At 44.0% G+C, this 22,511-nt stretch overlaps 1 protein-coding gene across 12 annotated transcripts in view; it reads right to left on the bottom strand.

The window, feature by feature from the left end:
* LOC121293396 (suppressor of tumorigenicity 7 protein homolog) overlaps window positions 1–22,511 on the bottom strand; it is a 209,149-nt gene that overhangs the window by 169,761 nt on the left and 16,877 nt on the right. The window contains exon 1 of one of the 12 annotated variants that reach the window (XM_041216439.1): window positions 19,734–19,755. The exons of the other annotated variants lie outside the window; for them this stretch is intronic. Within the exon in view, the coding sequence (XP_041072373.1) occupies window positions 19,734–19,740 (7 nt within the window). The 5' untranslated portion in view covers window positions 19,741–19,755. Of the gene's footprint in view, window positions 1–19,733; window positions 19,756–22,511 lie in introns of those variants that run through there. 12 annotated transcript variants of the gene reach the window in all.

The raw sequence follows: 22,511 nt of genomic DNA, 5'->3' as shown, positions 1-22,511 counted from the left end.
TGCTCTCGTCCACACAAGGTGCAAGAACAGTGAATCTGTTGGACAAGTGCAAGGGCTGAGGTTCCTTCATTGTAACTTTCCAGATCCCCATACCTGCCTCACTTGGAGTCATTCCCTCCTGTTCCTGACCACAAACCAAGTCAGAAGCACCTTACCTAAGAGGTGTGGCTGCCTCCTGGAAGTCTAGCTGACTTCCCTCTTCCCTGATGTATCGCAGTGTCTGAAGCTCAGACTCCAGCTCATCAACTCCAAGTCCAAGTTCCTCAAGCTGCAGACATTTACTTCAGCTGTGGTTGCCATGGGTCACACAAGTGCCCACCAGCCCCCACATGCTACAGCTGCAACACATCACCTGTCCTGCCATCTTTATTGTTTTATTTAACTAATTAGGTTTCAAGTTTAGAAGTATTATTCAACAATGATTTGTAGTTATATTAAGTAATTTAACTCGTTAACATAATTATTAGGGCAGAAGACCAAAAGCTTTGTCAGAGCTAAGTTTTATAGACCGTCTTAAAGGAGGAAAGTGAGGTAGAAAGGCAGTAAGGTACAGGGAAGCAATTCCAGAGCTTAAGGCCTAGGCCTCTGAAGGCATGGCCACCCACTGTGAAGCAGTTAAAACTAAGGAGTCACAAGAGGCCAGAAATTGATGAATGCAGATGTCTTGGAGGGTTGTGGAGCTGGAGGAGATTACAGAGATAGGGAGCGGAAAGGCTAAAGAGGAAGTTGAAAAAAAAGGTAAGAATTTTAAAATCAAGATTTTGCTTGGCCGGGAGCCAGAGCGTGTCCACAGGCACAGGGGTGACAGACGAGCTAGGCTTGGGGCAAATTAAGACACAGGCAGCAGAGTTTTTTTTACAACCTCAAGTTTACAGAAGGAGAATGTGGGAGGCCAGCCAGTAGTACAATGGAATAGTCAAGTCTAGAGGTAACAAAGACATGAATGAGGGCTTTAGCAGCAGATGAGCTGAGACACGGGCAAAGGATGGCAAAGTTGGGTGGGATGTTACACAGATGATCTTAGTGATGGCGTGAATGTGTGTAGCTGGAAACTCAACTCGGGGTCAAATATGACATCAAGGATATGAGCAGCTCGGTTTAATCTCAGACTTTTGCCAGGGAGAGGGAAACAAATGAGGAAAAGATGGGATTGATACACAGATATCCAAAACACTAAAACTAAAGAGACACAAACATTTAGCTTTTAGCACAGAATGCTGTGGCCCTCAGATTCCTTTCATTTTAAATCTTGCAGACATGCCTCACTTCTGCACAAAACCTGTCATTTCCCTGTTTGTGTAATTATTTAGTGATGCATCTTTCCAAAGTCTTTAAAAACGTTCTCCGTTAAAGTTGCTACATTAAGCAGACTTTCTGCACACCACTCACTTTCAATGTAGAGAATAAATCTGACAAAAGGAGTGTGAATAATTAACAGAGGCCATTCAATTGAGAGCAACTCGTCACCAGTTCCAATTATAAAGCATGCATCCCTCCTTTTTCTGTTAGTGAAGCATCTCCTCTATACTTCAGGCTTCTGAACTAGCACTTTGCAAATTAAGCAATCAAGAGATTGAACAATTCAGGCTCATTGGAATAGCACTGATGTTCAAAAATGAGCCAAGCGCATTGCAAATAGTGGATCAGTACTCATGATTTTTCTATGGAACAGAGGCTACAATCTGCCCCAGATAAAGGAGGTGCAGCAACAATCTTAAAGGGGGTCGGTTAGCCCAGTTAGCTGGATGGCTGTTTTGTGATGCAGAGTGACACCAACAGCGCACATTCAATTCCCATACCAGCTGGGGTCTTCCATGAAGGTCCCACCTTCTCAACCTCACCCCTCACCTGAGGTGTGGTGACCCTCAGGTTAAACTCACCACCAGTCGTCTCTCTGCAATGAGAGAGCAGCCTATGGTCCTCTAGAACTATGGCGACTTTCACTTTCACAGGCATTGATAACTTCACCATGCCAATCAAGGGAACTTGTTCCCAATGGAAGTGCACATCAACCTCACTAACAATAACTATTACTAGTTTACGGCTGGTTCCGGAAAAGTAGCTTCACCTCCCAAGTCAAATTAACTCTCCTTTAACAGCAGGCTACATATCTGTGGTCTGCTGCTAGGAATTCCTTAAGAGTAGACCTGGTATAAAATACATAGTGCACCAACAAAACGTTACTGTATAGGCATTCATTTCAGACTATTAAAAGTTGGCATTAACAACTTTCAATGCATGGCCCATACATTTAATAAATCATAATTTTTTCCTAATTCATGCGCAATATTCTCCTTGCAAACTACCTCCTTGTAATCTATGGACTACAGTTCTTGGTAAAAATTAATATATCTCTAATCAATTCCATTCAATGGCAAAATGGGTTAACACTCCAGTTTTTAAAAGTAAGAGCAGTTTTAAAGGGTGCAATTTCCAATCGGAACCAAGAGTACAATCTATGATTGATAAACTGACAGAAACCTCATACCCTCCAATGTAGAGGGTACCAGTTAATACTCTAAATTCAAGAGTCCTTACAATATTAGAGTAGAACTCTCCAAACAATAGCTGTACCAAATATTTCTAAACAATTATGATTCTTGGCTTAACGACTACCACATCAATGATTTCTGCCACTGATTTCATGATTTATTAAAAACTTACCACTCCTGGAAACTTTTCCAACAGAGTATGTATAGCAGCCTTATTTTTTGAAGTAAATGCAGGAACTCAGCTTTTCTGCAACACCAGGAAAGAAAAATGACGTCCCTTTAAAGATTCAAACTAAAAGATGGTGATTTATCGAGGCTAGTGGTATTTCCTGCTGCGTGATATTTTAGATATTCCCACATTATACTTAAGAGTACTTCTTTTTGTATTAGTAGATGCATATTTTATTGGGGGAGGGAGGGGGGAAACTCCTGCTCAGTGCAAAAATAATAAGTTCAGGAGCTACATTTACTGATAGGCATGGTTCAACAAATGAACTTACGAAATTAGATGTGATCCACAGCACCAGTGCAAACAGTTCACAAATATGCTCTTTCATGGCCCTCCTAATAGATCAGCTGATTAATGGAAGGAGTGGCCGACACATACAGATGAGGATGGGTCCCTGAACTTTAATTCAGCAGGTCATCTGTAAATCACAGACCAAATGAAATACCAGGACATTCCAATCAGCTTTTCAATTAACATCCAGACATATGCCACCACCCTTAGGCCTTTATCTGTCAGTTCTCCAAAGAATCACTCTTGCAAACTCTGTTAAACCAGCACTGGTGCCCACCCACTTACTCCAAACCTCACTAGATAATTTTTCAGATTTACTGCCCCAGGCACAATTTGTCTGTGAGCAAGTTTCAGTGGGTTAGAAGTAACAGACGATGACAGATTTGCCTCAGGAAGGGGAAGAAAAGAGACTATAAGCAAGTTCAGACGAGAAAAGCTAAGAGTCAAGCACCAAAAGCATCAATCACGCCTGCATTAGGGTCAGGCCATCTTGAGGCCTTTCATCCTTCACATTCCGGGAGAAACAAAATGAACGTGAAATGTCACCATATTAACATTTTGTTTTGTAAAGGAGTTATTTACCTCAGCGAGGATTCCTTAGCGTTACTACAGCTAATGTTGTGAATCCAGTACAAATCGAGGAAGGCTCTATTGGCTCACCTGGTTATGGGTTGGTGCAATTTTCCAGCAGCTACACAAAGTGAAAGTGAGAGCATTCATATCCTTTAAATGTAATGTTTGAACAATTTCACAGATCTGATTATGGGTAAAATGGACTGTTTCTGGCTGTAGTTCATCTTTCTTTGCTGTGCAGGGTTGCAAAAGACATGTGGCTCTTCTAAGAAAGGTACTGCCCTCAAAATGGGTTTGGCCATTGCATGCTGAAGAATGGGCCACCTCCTATCATATCACAAAGGAACTAGACAAACTGTTAAACAAAAAACAAGGCATTGAACAAAAACAGAGAATTCTGGAAACACTCAGCAGATCAGTCAGCGCCCATGGAGAGTAGAGTCAAGTTAATGGGCTCAATGTTAAACCTCTAACCCCCTCACAGTGGAGGGTGGGGGGAAAAAGCAGCTCATTGGCATCATGGAAGTTTCAGCTGCACATTTGTCGGTGACTTTTTAAACTCAGTCACTGCAACTGCACCTGACTTTCGGAGTTCCCAACTAGAGTGAGCGAGCATAATGACAGCTGTCTATTTCAGGTGAAGTATTTAAAGGGACTATGCTTGGATCAGAGTTGATGCATGGTAGAGATCTTCAGACGGAGCCAGAAGCCACAGCAATGGAGACACAAAGAAACAAGGCAGCACCAAGCTTCAGTAACACGTCTCTGGATGTGATGCTGTGTTCTGCATGTTCCCACAGGGAGAATCTTCCCACTACAGACAGGAGGATAAAGTCTGCCTCTGAAAACAGGCAGGCATGGTCAGAAGTGCCAGAGGAGATGGGCAGCTTCTGGATAGTGCCGCAAGAGGTTCAATGATCTAATCAAGGCAAAAAAGTGAGTGGCATAGTGCATTAAACTATATCCTAGAGCCTTCACTTTGCCTTCCCAAACCTTCTCCTGTACATTACTCCAATGACCAACACACTTTGCTAATACATCCATCCTCTGTCTAGGCACTTGCTCATATCTCCACCTAACCAACCCCTGACACTCACTCTCATCTTAATGCAATGTCACCCATCCCTCACAGCGACCCTCCACAAATGTTGGTCTTCCATCCTCTCAAAAGGTTTCACAGCTCACTCTCATAGGTCTTTTCTTTCTCTCCTTGCAGGAGGACAGCGTAGAAAACCAGGGAGTGGCGGAGATTAGGGGGTGACCTTCCAGTCAGCTCTAGACAGATGTGGAGGCAGTGCTGGAGATAAACCAGGTCTTAGCATGCCTGGCTATCGGTGATAGGCGTCTACCTGCTACATGATGACAGAATTACATATCACGCAGCCACATGGCATACAACACTCACTCATGGTGACTTCATGTCAGCAGCCACTGAAAAAGCCACTGTGTACAATGATAACTTCGAATCCTATCAACTTGACAGTTCTAATTCATGCCTTTCATCTCCCAGAGGCTTTTCAAGTGCCCCCTCAGGAGCAAAGAGGTCAAAGACTCCTCTAAGGAAGCACATCAAGGGACTCAAGTACACCGCCCACTAACTCCATATGCAAACCGTGGTGGGGTAGCCAAGGCAGGTAGTTGAATTGTCACATGTCTTAAACTTCACAAGTGGGGAGGAGCAGGTGACAGTGGCAGGAAGAAGAGTGGAGAGCCCCTGTTGAAGGGCATCAGACACTCCAGGTTCTGCTCCGCTACGTGGAGATGCTGAGCCTTGGGGGCTGGAGCAGCAGCGGAAAATGTGAGAGGTTCTGTCAGACTTTCTAACCACACAGTGCTTGATTAGAGAGAGATTGGAGAGTCTGTCTTTCACATGAATGCCATGATGTCTCAGACCTACTCGCTGATATCCACGTCCAAAGAAATTGTGGCCACCTGAAGAAGAATCATACGCGATAGGTAACCAATCACATTGGCCCCCGCCAGTGGCCTGCCAGTTCTCAAAACGGAGAAAAGCCTCACTTTTGCTGTTCAATGCCTCACTGTAGTGTAGCAAAGCGTCCCTCCAGCCCTTGGTCAGCAGGGAAGTGTAGGTGGGCCATAAGGGTGGAGATGGAAAAAGGGCATATGGAAGTGGGAACTTGCCAAAGTACTTCCACATCTAATTCCCTTGCCTCCCACCTCAGTCAGAATCCCACATGCTGCCCCCTGTTCCGATGGCCAAGCTTGCCTCTGCTTAGGGGACGGTGGGGCAGTCGTTGGCAGGGCCTTCACACAGTCCAAAACCCAGAGGACATCAGCCAAGAACATCTGAGGTCAGAGCAGGGATCTGAGCAGCCTGCCTCTAGCTCTGCTAAAGTCACAGAGTTAGCACTGCGTAGAAGTAATTGGAAAAAAGGGAGATAAAGGATTTGCAGTTGCACAAGAGTGTTCACTTGTGTGATTATAATAGTGTCATAGTGTTACAGTTCTGTTGCATGTTTACACACCATGACATTTACTTCACTCCTCTATTGTTCCCATTTTTGCTTGACACATGCCAAGTGGCCTTCTGACTATGAAGAATGATAGGGCCAGGATTAAAGACGAGCAATGAGCGTTTGTGAAAGGGATGAATTGTTGGTCGTGGGACTGCTTTGTGCTGGCGCTGGGGGAGGCATCCAATGGATGCAGAATGTGTGCGTCCGATGAGCTCAGTTTAAGCGAAGCATGCCTGAATGAGGCTGCCTCGGACATCCCTGGCAGCCAGCTGCCCTTGCTGCATCAAACTCCTCCTCCTCTTCCTCCAAAGTGATGGAGCACTCAGCATCTCATTCTTGCTGGATCTCCAGTTCTCGCTGCTCTACAATGATGTGCAAGGTGCATCAGACCACTATCATTCTGGAAACCCTGGCTATTGCATTCTGAAGGATGTCCCTGGTCAGCTGGGCAGCTGAAGCACACCTTCAGCATCCTGACCACTTGCTCTAAAGCAGCTCTGGTAGTCAGATGGCTTACGTGGTACCTTTCATTGTGGGGGTTCCTCACAAGTGTCATCAGAAGGCAGACCTGGTCACCATGGGGCCAGGGTGGCTTGGCTGGTGCAGGGTGAAATGTCATGCAGCTCCGTGGGGATCATGCACGGACATGAATGATGATTTTTTTGGTCGTTGCAGGTGCTGAACATTGATGGCATCCCTTTTGCTTGACGGAGACTCCAGAGCAATCTGGGAGCAACCTGATTGCTATATGTGTGCATTCGATGACTGCCTGGACCTGCAGGAATCCAGTCAGAGTAAATCTGAGCACCCTCTCATTCTGAATGGCCTCATCAATTGTGAACTGCATACGCGGCATCCTTTCGCCTCATTTTGCCTGATGAGTTCCAGGAAGCCCCGGAAATCTGTGCACACAAGGTTCAAGTTGGAATTCAGAGCGAGAAAAGCAGATACTTAGCAGCTCGGGTATATAAATAACCGACCCTATCCCACGGGGGTTTCCTGTGTACTGCACACTGTACTCAGGTTAAAGGTGGAAGTCAACGTATTCCTGTCAGTTTCCTGACCCACCAGCAAATTCTGCTCTTTCAACTTGCTGCCCACTCACAAATTCACCCACCTTGTCGAGTTAAAATTCTCAGCCTGCATTTCAGACGTGTCATTTTTAGGAAATTTTGGATCACACTTTTCTTCAAAACGTATGCCTGTGGGAATACGAGAAGTTATTGTGAAAGGTGGAGGGGGATCAGCAGTAATCGCAAGGCTCTTTTTGCAAAGCGGCCCAGTGCAACCATTATGAATGCGGCATCTGATTGTCATTTGATTCTTGAATGCGTTTGTGAACCAGTTCTCATTCTGTATACAACACTGAATAAAACATGACTTGCACAATTTATAAACGCGGCCGTTTAAAACACTTCACAATTGGAATAGGAATGAGGCCAGTAGTTCTTATTTCCTTTCCCCTCTGACATTTCATTCTTCAGCCCAACATCTCTCTGCCAGGGTCACACAGTTTCTCCAGTTTGTGTGACAAGTGGCTGTTAATTTGGCAGCAGGCTCTGTCAGGAAGGTAACATGACCAGGGCTATTTATTAGTCAATACATACTTTGAGGCGTAGTTATAAATACATTTAAACTGCAGATACAATAAAATTGGAGACGCTAGTAACAGTTGGAGATTTTCTGCTTTCCTAAATTGCCGTGCAGTTAAAATAAAGAACACCATCAAAAAGCTGAAATCTGATGTGAAGTGATCACTTTAGGAAGACTAAAGTGCAAAGACTACACTGTAAATGGCACAATTTTGAAATGTGGAGATTAGCAGAGGGGCCTTGGTCATTGTCCATGTAGACAAATTCTTGAAGGTGGCAAGTAAGTGGATAAGGTGATTAAAAAAAGCATATGGGTTACTTGCATTTAAAAAGATAGGTATAGAATATAAAAGCAAAGAGATCATGCTGGAGCTTTATACACTGCTGGTTAGGCCTCAGCAGGAACATTCTGGGCAGAACACTTCAGGACCGATGTTAAGGATGCAGAGAAAGTTTGCAGAATGTTCTGGGGGTGGAGGGATTTCAGTTATGAGGACAGAATATAATAACATGAGAAATAAGAGGAGACCATATGACCTCTCAAGCCACTTCCGCCATTCAATATGATCATGTCTGATCTCTTGCCTCAGCTCCACTTTCCCGCCTGCTCTCCATAACCCTTGATTGCCCAAGACCAAGGAATTATCCGTGCTCGACGGCGTCAGGAGCATGGTGGATGTGAGCGGACAGTATGACGGGAAGGCCAAACATCACTTTCACGATGTCTTGCAACCAGTTTGCAATTGGCCGCCCCGCCCGTTAATGGCGGGCAGCGTTTCCCACCGCCGCATGTCGGGAACTTCATCGTAATACGTCTGCATATCATTATAAGCCCAGCTCACCGGAATCATCACCCCCGCCCCACCCCCGGATCACCTGGGCACAAGCACGCCGATGTGCTTTACAACTGAACATAAGCGATATGCACCTGGGGAGCTGTGCTTCACTCAGGAATTTGAGGCTTGTTTGCCTATCTTGCTTCGGGCAGCACTTGTAATTATCAACGCTAGGCTTAGCAGACAGCACCACATCGATTTTAAGGGGGTTCGCGGACAGGTTTCTACTTATGAGACCAGCCATAAGGCAGGATGGCTTTTCAACAGCTGCAGGGCTACGACTTGCTTAGGGAAGGGGGAAAAGTGGTCTCAAGCAAGGGAAGAGGCTGCAGGGCTAGGGTATTATTGGGGAAGGTGGGGTATCTCAGGGTGCGTGTTGATCTGTGCGAGTGGCCTTAAGAGGGTGAGGGTGGAGGCACAAATGAGATCATTCATTCTCTTACCGAACTGGATGGTGAACCTCTTCTGTTCAGCACTGGCACTGACCACCACTGCCACCGCCTCCCAAGTTGGAGCGGTGACACTGTTGGGCCTCCTGTGGCCAGAGTGGGGTAGAGGACATCGCGGTGGGCTCCAACGGTCTCCAGAAGGTGTCCCAGGGATGTGTCACAGAATCGGAGGGGGGGAGGGTGGCTGCAGTCTTCTTGCCTTCGGGGTCATGTCTCCTGTGCAGCAGTCCTGGGCTGGAAGCACTGAGAGGTGTGCGAGTGGCTGCACTTTAAATATGACACCCGGCGTAAGGAGGCAGTGAGCTGACAGTGTGGAGGGCCAATCAGAGGCCGCCCGCCAGCGAAGCATCATGTTTCCTGGCAATGCATGATTAATGAGGTGGGATTGGGGTGATACGGTGCGAAAACCCACCATGGTGGCCAGCGGGTAAAACCACCTTTTTCCCGCCCACTACTGCACTTAGAGCAAATCTGGGACAATCCCACGCCAAAAATCTGTCTATCTCAGCCTTAAACATATTCATCAATGGAGCATCCACAGCCCTCTGAGGTAGAGAATTCTGAAGATTCACAACACACTGAGTGAAAAAAATTCTCCTCGCCTGAGTCCTAAATGAACAGCCCCTGATCCTGAGACTATGCCCCCATGTGCTAGATTGCCCAGCCAGGGGAAACAACCTCTTAGCATCCACCCTATCAAGCCTCTTCAGAACGTTCAATATTTCAATGAGATCATCTCTGATTCTTCTAAACTCCAGAGAGTATAGACCCAATTTAGTCAGCCTCTCATCATGGGACAATCCTCTCATCCCAGGAAGCAATCTAATGAACCTTCACTGTACTGGCTCCAATGCAAATATATCCTTCCTTAGATATGGAGACCCCAACTGCATATAGCACTCCAGATATGATCTCACCAAAACCCTGCACAATTGTAGCAAGACTTCCTAATTCTTTTACAGAGAGGCCCCGTTTAATATTGCCCCGTTGAAGTTGTTCTGCTTTATTGTTGCTCAGTTAATGAGGCCTGTATTCTCATTTAGAATTGTGAGATTTATTCTAAAGTCTGACATAGAGCTGTATGACCGGATTGGCGCTATTTTGGAGTGGTCTCTACCCTTCCCCAGCCCACATTCTTGCTGCCAACCCTCTGATTTGCAGCCTCTGCCGCTCCCTGACTCATCTCCTCACCTAACATCCTGTCCCCTGACCCTCCCGCTTGCTAGTTTCTTCTCCTGAATCTGCATTCCCGTTCAAGGAAGGTCCTAGGTCCAGATCCAGATCTGATCTGAAGCCGGAGCTCCAAGGTTGTGAAAGTGTAAGTCCTGACAGTGCAGAAGTGCTGGGCTGGGGCTCTTATAATTGATGTTTTTTTTAAAGATGCAAACAATAGTATGAGAAACCAAGAACGAGTATACTTTTGCTCCATATCGCTGTCTGCTGTACACAGTTCCACCATTCATCACAGCAGTCACGTCCCCAGGGTCCTAGCACAACCGCAGCTACTTATTTCCAGGGTCAATTCTCCCACGAGCCCTATGCAAACCAGCTTCCTCCTTTCGATATTCAAGGCTAAATATGCCACAGGGTTTTTTTTTTTAAGCGATTTGAGTCAAAGACTAGACTCGAAGCTGCTCCTCCTGCCTCTTACTGCTCATCTCCAGCGGCCTCGCTCACAGGAGAGGGAAGCAGCGAGTGGAATCATTTTTTAAAAAAAAACACGGATTATAACAGCCCCGGCTTTACATTTCTGCAACGACACAACCTGCACTTTTCACAACTCCTGAGCTCCGACTCCAGATCAGATCTGGGTCTGGAACTTGAACAGGAAAGTACATTCAAGAGAGGGAAGCGGCAAGTCAGGAGGCAGCAGAGGCTGCAAGTCAGAGGGTCAGCAGCAAAGGGGTGAGTTAGGGGGCGGAAGAGACCACAAGTCAGAGAGTCGGCAAGAGGAAGGGTCCACAGTGACCAGAGGGTCAGAGAGCGGGATGTGTAGCAAATAGGAGGTTCGGGAAGCAGGAAGCAGGATCTGTGGCAAGTCGGAGATAGCGTAAGAAGCGTAAGTATTTTTAAATGTATTTTATTTTTAAAAAAGTTATTTCTTTACAATATAGAAATTTAGCAATGTAAAGTATTGCAACTTACAGGGTATAACGTTTTAATTTTTTCTGATGAGGAAGGTCTTACAGAGCCTAACTACAGCTTTTACATCGGTTTTAATGAGAAAATGTGATTCACTTAGTCATTTCTTAAAGTCGCGATGTTCAGGAATACAACTACAAACTTAAGTAAGTTCTGTAAGACCTTCCTCATCAGAAAAAGATTAAAACATTATAACCTGTAAGTTGCAATACTTTACATTGCTACATTTCTATATTGTAAAGAAATAACTTTTAAAATAAAATAAATTTAAAAATACAAAATACTCCAAGCCATTTGCAATAAAGGCCAACAAGCCAATTGCCTTCCTAATTATTTCATATACTTGCAAACTAACTTTGTGTGTTTCTTGTACAAGCACACTCAAGTCTCTCTGAACATCAACATTTAGAAGTCTCTCACCTTTAAGAAGTATTTTATTCTGTAATGGTGTTCATTCAAAATAACGTAATACCCGATTCGCACACGCACAGACAGCTCACTCATGTTAAACAGGATAATGTGAGGGATTTTATCAAAGTATTTGCGGAAACTAGAGGTGAACGTTGCTACTTTGCCAATGTTTTGGAGATATTGTTCTTGAGGGAGGAAAAGGACAATGAAAGAAGCACAACAAGCAGAGCCCAAGTGTCAGAGCAAGGCCAACCCCACAGAGCCAGGCAATGAGTCAGCAGCCAGCTTGAAGCACAAGCCCCCAGCCGGGCTGGCACCTGCTGGCTCAGGAAAGCCAAAGGATAAGGCCGCAGCAACTGGCTCTATGGAGTTAGGTGGGAAAACCAAAGTCAAAGCTGCCAGGCCCAAGCAGTCTGAAAGACAGAAAGGGACTATTGACTCATGCATGGAACGTTCGGCGTGGGCTGCTTTTGGAGTCAAGACAGGAAAGCAAGCAGCTGAAAATAATGGTTGAAGCTCTCTACGTCAACAACAGTGCCGGCTGTGGCAGTCATGGCAGTGCCAGCAGGAGTGCAAGTGGTGCTAATCGGTCACATCAGACGAGAAGAAGTCACCACAGTCAAGCAGGCCTGTCTTTATGACTTGGCTGATTATGAGCAACACTCTGACTCGATCTCCTATGATGTCTATGTTGAACAGGAACATGGGAGCACTGAACACGAGTATGATTATTTCATACCCCCAAGTGGAGCAGTCACTGGAGCAATGGTTCCAATCCAGATTCTGATGGACCAGCTGATACTGACGGATCTAGATCTAGTGCTCTTCTGATCAAAGATGGACCACCCAATCAGCTGTTGGTGACAAAACTACAAAACGGCAAGAATAACAATTGAGTGGTTTTGCATTGAGATTTGCATCCCCCTTTGAAGGGGGAGACCCTCTGAGTGATGAACGTGCAGGGAGCGGGAACGTTCTTCTAACATGTCCCCTTCAGGTGAAGTACATGTTGGAAATCTGCCAGAAACAAGCCAGGTAACTGCAACCTGTTCCTCCCAAAGGTGAATCCCTCGATTTGGGAAAACTTGAATCACTCGGTCGGCAGTTTGGACATGAAACTTCAGAGGAGCCAAAGGCCCCTTGTGAAGGGGATCACAGCTTTCGTGAAATCCACAAGTGACAATACCCTTAGTGAAACTCAACAGGATGCTGTTGCTCCGCTAGTCAACGCCAGCTTCAAGATGAATCAGCTCAGGAAAGACCTGGTAAAGCCTGATCTCAAAGTGAGATACACACATCTGTAAACCGACTGTAAGACAACACAACGACTGTTGGGAGACGATCTCCATAAGTTTGTGAATGAAACGGATGAGGATCAAAAGACAGCAAGTGTGATGAGAAGGCACACTCAGTTTACAGCTACAATCCATATTGCAGTCCCAAGCAGGCTTTTTCCTCACCAGCAATAACAAGATTCTGGGTTAGTGCCGTCCACGGGGAAAGTGCTTCAGCCTTTTTTAGGGGTCAAACACCAATCAAGCCACCCACACTATCTTCAAAACAGGCATGGACAGCGAGGAAGACTCCCAAGGCACAATTAAGTGTGGAAAACTACCCGCCACCCACTAGCCGTCAGACAGACGTCAGCTGAGCCAGAATCTGCCTGTATTAATGCACCTCAAAAAAGTGAAAGTGCACAGCCTTATTTTCTTGTCACAACTGAAACTGAGCACATTGGAGGTCGACAGAGCAACCATAAAGATTCTTGGGAAACTATTACATCGGATCAAGCCATATTGAACATTGTTACTGGAAATGAATTGGAATTTGAAGTTAATAACTCAGCCGAGCACGTTTTGGTACCTCAACCATACAATCTGAATAGCGAATTAAAGCTGTTAATGAGGACATTTTTAAACTTCAATGCAAAGGGATGAATAAAAAGACTATGCCCAAACATGGAAACTTTGTCTCAAATATTTTCACTTGTCAGAAAAAATGGTAGATATCGCATGATTCTAGATCTATCAAATCTGAACAAACATATAAAATACCACCATTTTAAAATGGATGCTTTAGACATTGATTACCAAATGGGCTGAGCTCAGGATCTCGTGTGTTCACAATGTTGTTGAAACCATCATTTGCAACTATGAGGAGCAACGGTCATACTGTAGTGGCATACATAGATGATACCTTACTGGTTGCCAAAACGTAACAGGAGGCATTGAATGTGGTCAAAGAAAGTGCCCAAACACTATCCTTGGTTTCATCATACAGCCACACAAATCAATCCTTGACCTAATACACAAAATTACCTTTCTAGGATTTATATTGAACTCCTCCACAATGCAAGTCAGCCTCACTGAAGCAAAATCAGAGGAAATATGTTGTCTCTGCAAACATTCATTGGCCTCACATTCATCATCAACACAATTTGTTTCCTCTGTGAATGGCAAATTGGTGGCCGCTTTCCCTGGTGTACAATATGGGCCACTACATTACAGAAAGAAGGCAAGGGCTTTGAAAGCAAACAAAGGGCATTTTGACAGAAAAATTATCCTTTCCCCTGCAGCTTGTGAAGAGCTAACTTGATGGGTTGACAATGTGTCAACCACAGTCCATAACATTGATAAGGGGACACTAACAATGCACATCACAAGCAATGCCTCAGGATTAGGATGGGGTGCATCCAATGGTACCGCACACACTGGAGGAAGATGGAATGCTGAAGAGAAAGCACAAGCAGAAAGAAATTAAATTAAATACTTAGAATTGAAGGCAGCTTTCTTTGCTTTACAAGGTTTCTGAACACACAACAGTCATGTACATATTGATTTGCATCTAGACAACACAACTGCAGTGGCATTCATAAACAACATGTGAAGAACAAAATTACAGGCATGTCATGAACTAGCCAAGAATTTCTGGGAGTGGTGCATATCTAGAAACATCTGGGTCACTGCAAAAAAAAAAATGACCTGGTGACTTGGAACAAATAGCTAATGATAAATCAAGGGTATTCAATGGCCAGCTTGAATGGAAGTTAGATGGGACTCTTTTCCTACATCCATGTAATCTGAATGTGAAACCAGATGTTGATCTTTTTCCATCACGTTTAGATGCACAGGTAGAAAACTATGTTTCTTGGCTACCAGACCCGGATGCCATGGGAACAGATGCTTTTTCAATCACCTGGCAAAGCTGTTTTTTTCTATGCATTTCCCCCGTTTTGCTTGATGAGTAAATGCTTACAGAAAATTGGAAAGGCAGAAGCTGATGGTTTATGATATTACCAAGATAGACAACACAGCCATGGTTTGCAAGGTTGTTAAATTTGCTAATGCAAGAACCAGAAATACTCCTAACAATGAAGCATTTAATTTCTCAACTAATTCAACAACATCCCATCCACTTTGTGAGTGTCTTAACTCTATGTCCTGCAGGTTCTCAGGAAAAACCTATAAAACAAGGGTCTTTCAGCAGAAACTGTCGACATCATCCTATCTGCCTGGTGACCATTGACCAGGAAGCAGTATGTTACTTCCAACAAACAACAGATGGGGTTTATCAGTAGACAACAAATTAATCCATTGCAAACATCTGTGGAAGCTGTCTTGGAATTTTTGACCTAATTATTTCACAGACTGGGCTACAGTGTCATGAACACAGCAAAGTCTTCTTTGGCTGTATTGCCAGAGTGGCACACTTTGGGCTCACTTCCACTGCTCACTTGTTTCATGAGGTGTGTGTATAACCTCAAACCACCAGTGCCAAAATATAATGCCACACGGGCTGTGAAGCCTTTGATAGGCTACCTCCAAGAGCTTTCACCTGGTTCACCACTCACGCTTCAAGAATTGTCAATGAAAACATTTATGTTAATTACCTTGGTGCCTGCAAAGCGTCAGCAGACCATACATCTACCAGACACAAGCAATATGCAAAAACCTCCCAAATTCTTTCTTTTTCAAGCGAATGGTCTTTTGAAGCAAAGCAAACCAAACTGGTTGCCAGCTTGTGCTGACAGCATACCTATCAGACCCATGTTTGTGTTAGCAAACATCTGCGACAATATTTGCTTCGTTCTGAACACCTTCAAAATGATGCTAAATACTATTTCGTGAATTTCAGAAAACCACACAAAATGGTGGACAATGGACGCTGTAGCCAGATGGATATGTCACGTCATGATCAAAGCTGGAATTGACGTCAATGTGTTCAAACCTCATTCTACAAGAGGTGCAGTCACATCCAAAGCTAAGTTAGCCACGATCCCAGTTCTGGACATTACGCAACACATAGGATGGAGCATTACTGGCATTACTGTAGGACTAGAAAGTACACTTGTGTCTGCTTTAATTAAGGGACATGCTTGTACGAATAGTGTTTTCAAAATGAAAGACTTAAACTGCTCTTTGCTTTTTGAATTGGAGTAACTTGAGCCTCAGGCAAGGGAAACTGTCTGAGAGTATATTTCTATTTTCTACACGTACTTGGATTTACAAACAGGTGAAGCACAGTCTTGGGCATTATTGTATCTTTTTTTTTTACAGGTGCACCTATCAACAGATTACATCAAAAGTGTTCTAGAAGCCACAAATTTGACTAGATTTGTTATTTATGTGCGCTATACGAATTTTAAATGTAATAGCACCTGTATATTTGTTTTGAGCTGGCATTGCAAGGCCAGAATTTTGCTTTGAAAATCTCACATTACTTTGAACAATCACTGTTATGAAATAAAATCAAAAGGTTAAATGAGAACTTACCTGTTTGATGTTTGATCTTGATTTTATGAAATAGATGGAGTGAGAGATAACATGCCCTCCACCCTCTCCAATACAATTTCATACAACTTTAAGTTGACATGGAAAGGTACTGAACGACATAACACGTCTATATGTTTTCAGATATACTTCATTACCCATTATATGTGCCACTCTTCACTACCAAGTACAAATAGAAATTCAGTAGTTGGCATTGATAGAATTCATAAGCTCTGCCCTCACTTGCGTCAACAGGGTATCACATTATTTCTCACTCCATCTACATCAAACAACTAAGTCCTCATTTAATCTTTCGATCCTGCTTTTTTATGCTTGCAGCCGAAGCTCACACTTCCCCACATTATAGTCCATCTGCCATCCTGTTGCCCACTCTATTAACCCATTTACTTCCCTTTGCAGCCTCTCTGTGTCCTCCTCACAGTTTACATTTCCACCTACATTTGTATCATCAGCAAAATTAGATACATTACTCTCGGTCTCTTTGACCAAGTCATTAAAATAGACTGTAAAATCTCTAAGGCCCTGGCACTGATCTTTGCAGCACTCCACTAGTTACAGCCTGTCAACATGAAAATACCCCATTTATTCCTACTTTCTGTTTCCTGTCTATTGACCGATCCTCCATCCATGCTAATATACCACCTCCATGAGCCTGTATTTTGCATATTGTGTGACACCTTACTGAATGTTTTTTTGGAAATCCAAGATTACTGTATCTATTCTTTATCTATCATACAAATTATTTCCTTAAAAAAACTAATAAACTTAATAAACACAATTTTCCCTTTTGTAAAACCGTGTGACTATGTCTAATTATACTCTGATTTTTTTTAAGTGAATTGTTAAGACCTCCTTAAGGAGAGGTTAGAAAAGCCAGAGCTGTTCTTGGAACAGAGAAGGTTAAGGGATGACGTAATAGAGGATGTCAAGATCGAGGGAGGCTTCAATAGAGAAAAACTCAAGAGGGCTCTGAAGAAGGGTCATATGGACTCGTAACCTTAACTCTGTTTCTCTCTCCACAGGTGCTGCTAGACCTGCTGAGTTTTTCCAGCATTTTCTGTTTTTGTTTCAGGTTTCCAGCATCCTCAGTATTTTACTTTTAGTTTGCTACTATCAGAGACCAGCTCCCACTGCACATTAGCACAAACATTTTAGTGACTCTGCAATGGCGCCATTTTCCCAGGGTGGGGGTGTTTATATTCTGGAAATTTACATGTTTTCTGTCAATCGCATTTGGAGGTGGTATACTAGCATGTATAATTGCAATAATATAGAGAATGCCTTGACATGTTGACAGGTCTGCTCTGTATTTCCAAATACAGAGCAGTACAATACAATACAACACACCTCTGGTGATGTAAGAATGATGTTCTAGATAAACATGTGCATTTGGGCAAGAAACCAGTTCAATTAATTTTAAGGGGCAAAATAGACTAAAAGAACATTTTATTATCTTAAATTAAGGAAACAGGTAATGTTTTAGTGTTTTTTCTCCTCCTCCTGATATATGACTCTATTTCAATTGAATACTATTTGAGGTGACTGGTTGGTGCAGTGTGTTGGTGTGTTAATTTCCTGCACCAGGGTACAAGTGTTCCCTATATTTTCCCCCATACACTCCCTTAGGTGTATGGGTTAGGTTCAGAAGAGGACCATTTTGCCCTAGTGGGAATAAATGGAATCAGGGTGTTGCACCTGAACATGCCATTCTTGCCTATCAATTTAAGCATAACATAGGTCTGAGCAGTAACACAATTCATCTGTGCTCATGTTGACTGACAAGTGTGTGTTGCTAGGCTACCTGGCGAGAGTTGGCAGGAGACCAGCTAAATTGCAGATAACGCGTTGTGTGTATACCGATTCCAACCAACATATAAAAACCACATCTCTGATCTGTAGTTTGCCAGAAGCTGCTCTATCTCTGTTGAGATAGAAAGCTAGAATATCCCTAATAACAGTGAGTTATCTTTGCAACCTAGCACATTTGTAGTCCCTTGAATGCTACTTCAATTGCTCTAGGACAACCCGCTCAGTACAATACAACACCGCTACTGGCAGTAGTATTATAGCACAAGGGAGGTATTAAATCATTCTGCTTCAGCTGTACTTTGATATGAGTTCTATTATTGGTGCTGTTGTCTCTTTTTTTATTAGTTCATGGGATGTGGGCATCGCTGGCTGGGCCAGTATTTATTGTGCATCCCTAATTGCCCTTGAGAAAGTAGTGGTGAGCTGCCTTCTTGAAGCACTGCAGTCCCTGGCAGCTCACCACCACCTTCTCAACGGCAATTAGGGATGTGCAATAAATGCTGGACTAGCCAGTAATGCCCACATTCCCCATGAACGAATAAATAAAAAAAGAGAAATGGCACACAATTTAAAGATAAAGGTATAGGATGGCCATTCTCAGCCTGAATGAATTCAGTCCTATTTCTAAGTTTGTATGGTGTAGAAAGAGGCTGGTGGGGAACTAAACAAAATGTCCAAATCAGAAGGAAAAATTCCATACCACATAAACATAATTTGACCTATCCAGTTACTTGAAATCAATTATGCTAACTATAAACAGAATCGCAAGAATTCAATCGTCAAAAATAATCTGAAAAAATCCCATTTTCGATACACAGAATTTCACTAAATCAATCACAGGCAGCCAAATGCCTATGACATTTGAACACTTTTTCTAAACAGCAGCATATAGCCAAATCACTGCAGCTCACAAGTGCTTTCAAGCTCTTTTTTAAACTTTTTTCTTTAGTTTAGATAACTGTCCCTTGTAACTGAGGAAGGTCTGTACAGATGAATGGGAGACAAGTCCTACAGGAGGAGCTACAAGATGTCAGAGGTGACAATATCTGTAATGGAAACATTTACTGACACAGGCGTTGCTAGTGTGTAAGACAGGTAATTCAGGTACACACACCTTTGCTAGGAACACAAAGGCTGCTCCTGTTGCCCAATGCACAGAGCCAGTACAAAAAAAAACTGCACACAATATCAGTGCTTTTCAGTGAGATCTTATCACAGCTAAATTGCCTTTGGCATTTCCCATGGTCACTTGATAAACACAAGCTCATTATGTACAAAATGGCAATGACACAACAGTGAATTCAGAAATTCACTCCACACCACCACCTCCTGGTGAGAGCATGTAACTATGGCATTACAGGCAACAGCCCGAAACATGAGATTTCTACGTTAGATGCTTACATCGGCAGTTTGAATATTAAACATTTCCCCAAGTGATAGTCCAAAGTCATGCCAGCAAATAGTTGGACAGTAAGTGCAAATAGCATACAGAAGATTTTACAGCCATATAGGTGATGTACTTAAAAAAGGAAGGATTAATTTTCTTCCTTCCGAAGGCAGTGACTCACAGATCCCAGTTTAGACAGTAAGTACGAGTGAACGATTTAACCGCGAAGTGCATCACATGTCTGCAAGTTCTTACCTGACATCGAATCAATGCCTTTTCCGTCAAGCCACTGGCAATGTTCCCTCTAAGCTGCGTGGCCACACAGCAGCCTGGAAGTTCCCATGCAGGCCATGCACACAGTGACCTCTTTCACTGGCCATGCATGCAAAAGAAAATTTAAAGGATCCTCGCACTTAAATGAATTGGCCGCGGGCTACAGTGCATTGGTCACTGGATACAATTAGAACAAGGAACCCTTATTAATTATTCTCCCAAACCCCGCCACCCCCCACCAAAGCAGGGGGACACAGAAACCAGCCAAAGCACCACTACCACAGAGCCAGCTGAGTTCAGCGGACACAACAGAGACCTTCCTGATATAGATGGCTCAACATTATACCACACAGCACCAGATTATTAGGGCAGGTCCTCTCCAAAAAAAAAAATTAAATTACTAGAACAGAAAAATCAGAATATTCAACAACTCTCTGACTTTTCAGTTACAACTTTAAAATGTACTTTTTTTTGTGGAAGTTACTATAATCCTTTGGAGAGCTAAGCATGACTTCCCAGTGCAACAAGGATGAATGTGCCTGATTCTGCTGTTGCTGTTAGGTTGGACTGCCCAGTATTAATTCCGAGACAGCAGGATATCCATTAGCCTAAAGAACCGCAGTCTATACAGATCAGTATGTGTTTCTCTTTAAAAAAACAAGTGTGTACTGACAACTTGACCACAAATATCCCAGCTATGTCGGCGGTGGTATATTCAAATGTAGTGGTAGGTTTCCAGCAATCTCAAGGGCTGAATCAATGTTAAATATAAGGAAACTAACACGCACTTGCTATATAATTGTCAGTCTCATACTGGGCTGGATTTTTCCAGGGCACTGTCTTCCCCATACCACCCACCCCCAGACTAAAAAGTCGATCTGCAGCCCGCCCATCAAAAAGCTGACTGGCCTGCAGTCATTTTACAGGGGGCATTAACTGGCTCAGGGCGGGGCTGCTGCCACCATCTCGGGAGGAAGTCCCACCTTGGGTCACAGCAGTGCCCACTGCTGGGACTACAACTGATCCCCAAAGAAGAGGAGGTTATGACTGATGGTAAATCCGAGGTATTGACAGGGCACGGCTAACAGGCCTCTGTGAGGGGAGTCAGGTTTGAGAGGCTGGGGTGCGGGTCAAGCAGGGGATATGACCTTAGGGATGTGCCTCCAAACATACATGGGACCCCACAAGGGGCTATCTTCTACCCTTCGCCCAGCACCAGCCCTTCCAGTAAAAGCTGTCGGGCTACCAGCTTGCTGTGGGCCTCTCCCTCCCAAGGGTAAAGCAGCGGCGAGAGCAGGATGAGGCACTTAAATGGCCATTAATTGGCCACTTAAGGGCCTCAATAGGCCCAAGGGAGGGTGGGCCACCCAACGGCTCCACCTTGCACTAATCCCGCCCCCCCACAGCCCCTGTAAAATGGGTGACAGGTCAGGGCGGGTGGGAAGGCCACACACTGCAACTTAAGAGCACCCCATGCCTTCAGACAAACCAGCAGGGAAGGATTAAATCCAGCCTATTGTTGCGCAACACACACTTCCTGGTGTCTCATTGACAATTTGTGTGCAACAGCAATTCTGCACTAAGGTATTGAAAGGTGACTGAGGTTTTTATAGCATCTGTACATCATGCTCAGAGTCAGGTTCGAGATAAACAATGGGACAGGTCATGTCTGAAGCCAACTTCACACCAGCACTGAAACTCCACCATTCACTGCCAGTAGAGTATAAAATTCTATGATGGAAAGAAATTGCTGCAGGGGTTTCTCAGGATAGTGTCCTAGGCCCAATCATCTTGAACTTCATCAATGATCTTCCCTCCATCATAAGATCAGGAGTGGGGTTGTTCGCTGATGATTGCACAATGTTCAGCACCATTCGGGATTCTGATACTGAAGCAGTCCATGCCCACATTCAGTAAGGCCTGGACAACATTCCAGCTTGGGCTGATAAGTGGCAAGTAACACAAGTGCCAGGCAATGACCATCTCCAACAAGAGAGAATCTAACCATCAGCCCCTGACATTCATTACCATCACTGAATCCCCCACTATCAACAACCTGGGCGGTTACCATTGACCAGAAACTGAACTACACCGGGTATATATTGTGGCTACAAGAGTTGGCTAGGAATTCATTTGCGAGTAACTCACCTCTTGAATGCCTACAGCCTGTCCACCATCTGCAAAGCACAAGTTACGCGTGTGATGGAATACTCTCCACTTCCCTGGATGTGTGCAGCTCCAACAATTCTCAAGAATCCCAACATCATCCAGGAAAAAGCAGCCTGCTTGATTGTCACCCCACCCATTATCTTAAATATTCACTCCTTCCACCACCAGTGCACTATGACAGCAGCATGTACCATATATAAAATGCACTGAATCAACTCAAGTTTCCTTCAACAGCACCTTCCAAACCCATGACCTCTACCACCTAGAAGGACAAGGGCAGAAGGCACATGAGAACCCGCCACCTTTTCAGTTCCCTTTCAGTCACACACCCTCCACCCTGAATTAGAAATACATCGCTGCTCCTTCACTATCGTTAGGTCAAAATCCTGGAACATCCTCCCTAACAGCACTGTGGGTGTGCTTATACCAAATGGACTGCAGTGCTTCAAAAAGGCAATTCACCATCTTCTCAAAGTCAATAAATGCTGGCCTTGCCAGCGATGCTCACATCCCATGACTAAATGTAAGAAAATGTACAGAGATGCTACTGATTAGTAATTCACATGGGAAAGAGTTTATAATGAAAGGAGT

The sequence above is a fragment of the Carcharodon carcharias genome, chromosome 21, assembly GCF_017639515.1.
Source record: "Carcharodon carcharias isolate sCarCar2 chromosome 21, sCarCar2.pri, whole genome shotgun sequence".
Classification (NCBI taxonomy): domain Eukaryota; kingdom Metazoa; phylum Chordata; class Chondrichthyes; order Lamniformes; family Lamnidae; genus Carcharodon; species Carcharodon carcharias.
Note: the sequence above shows the minus strand (reverse complement) of the source record. Positions and strands in the feature narration are given on the sequence as shown.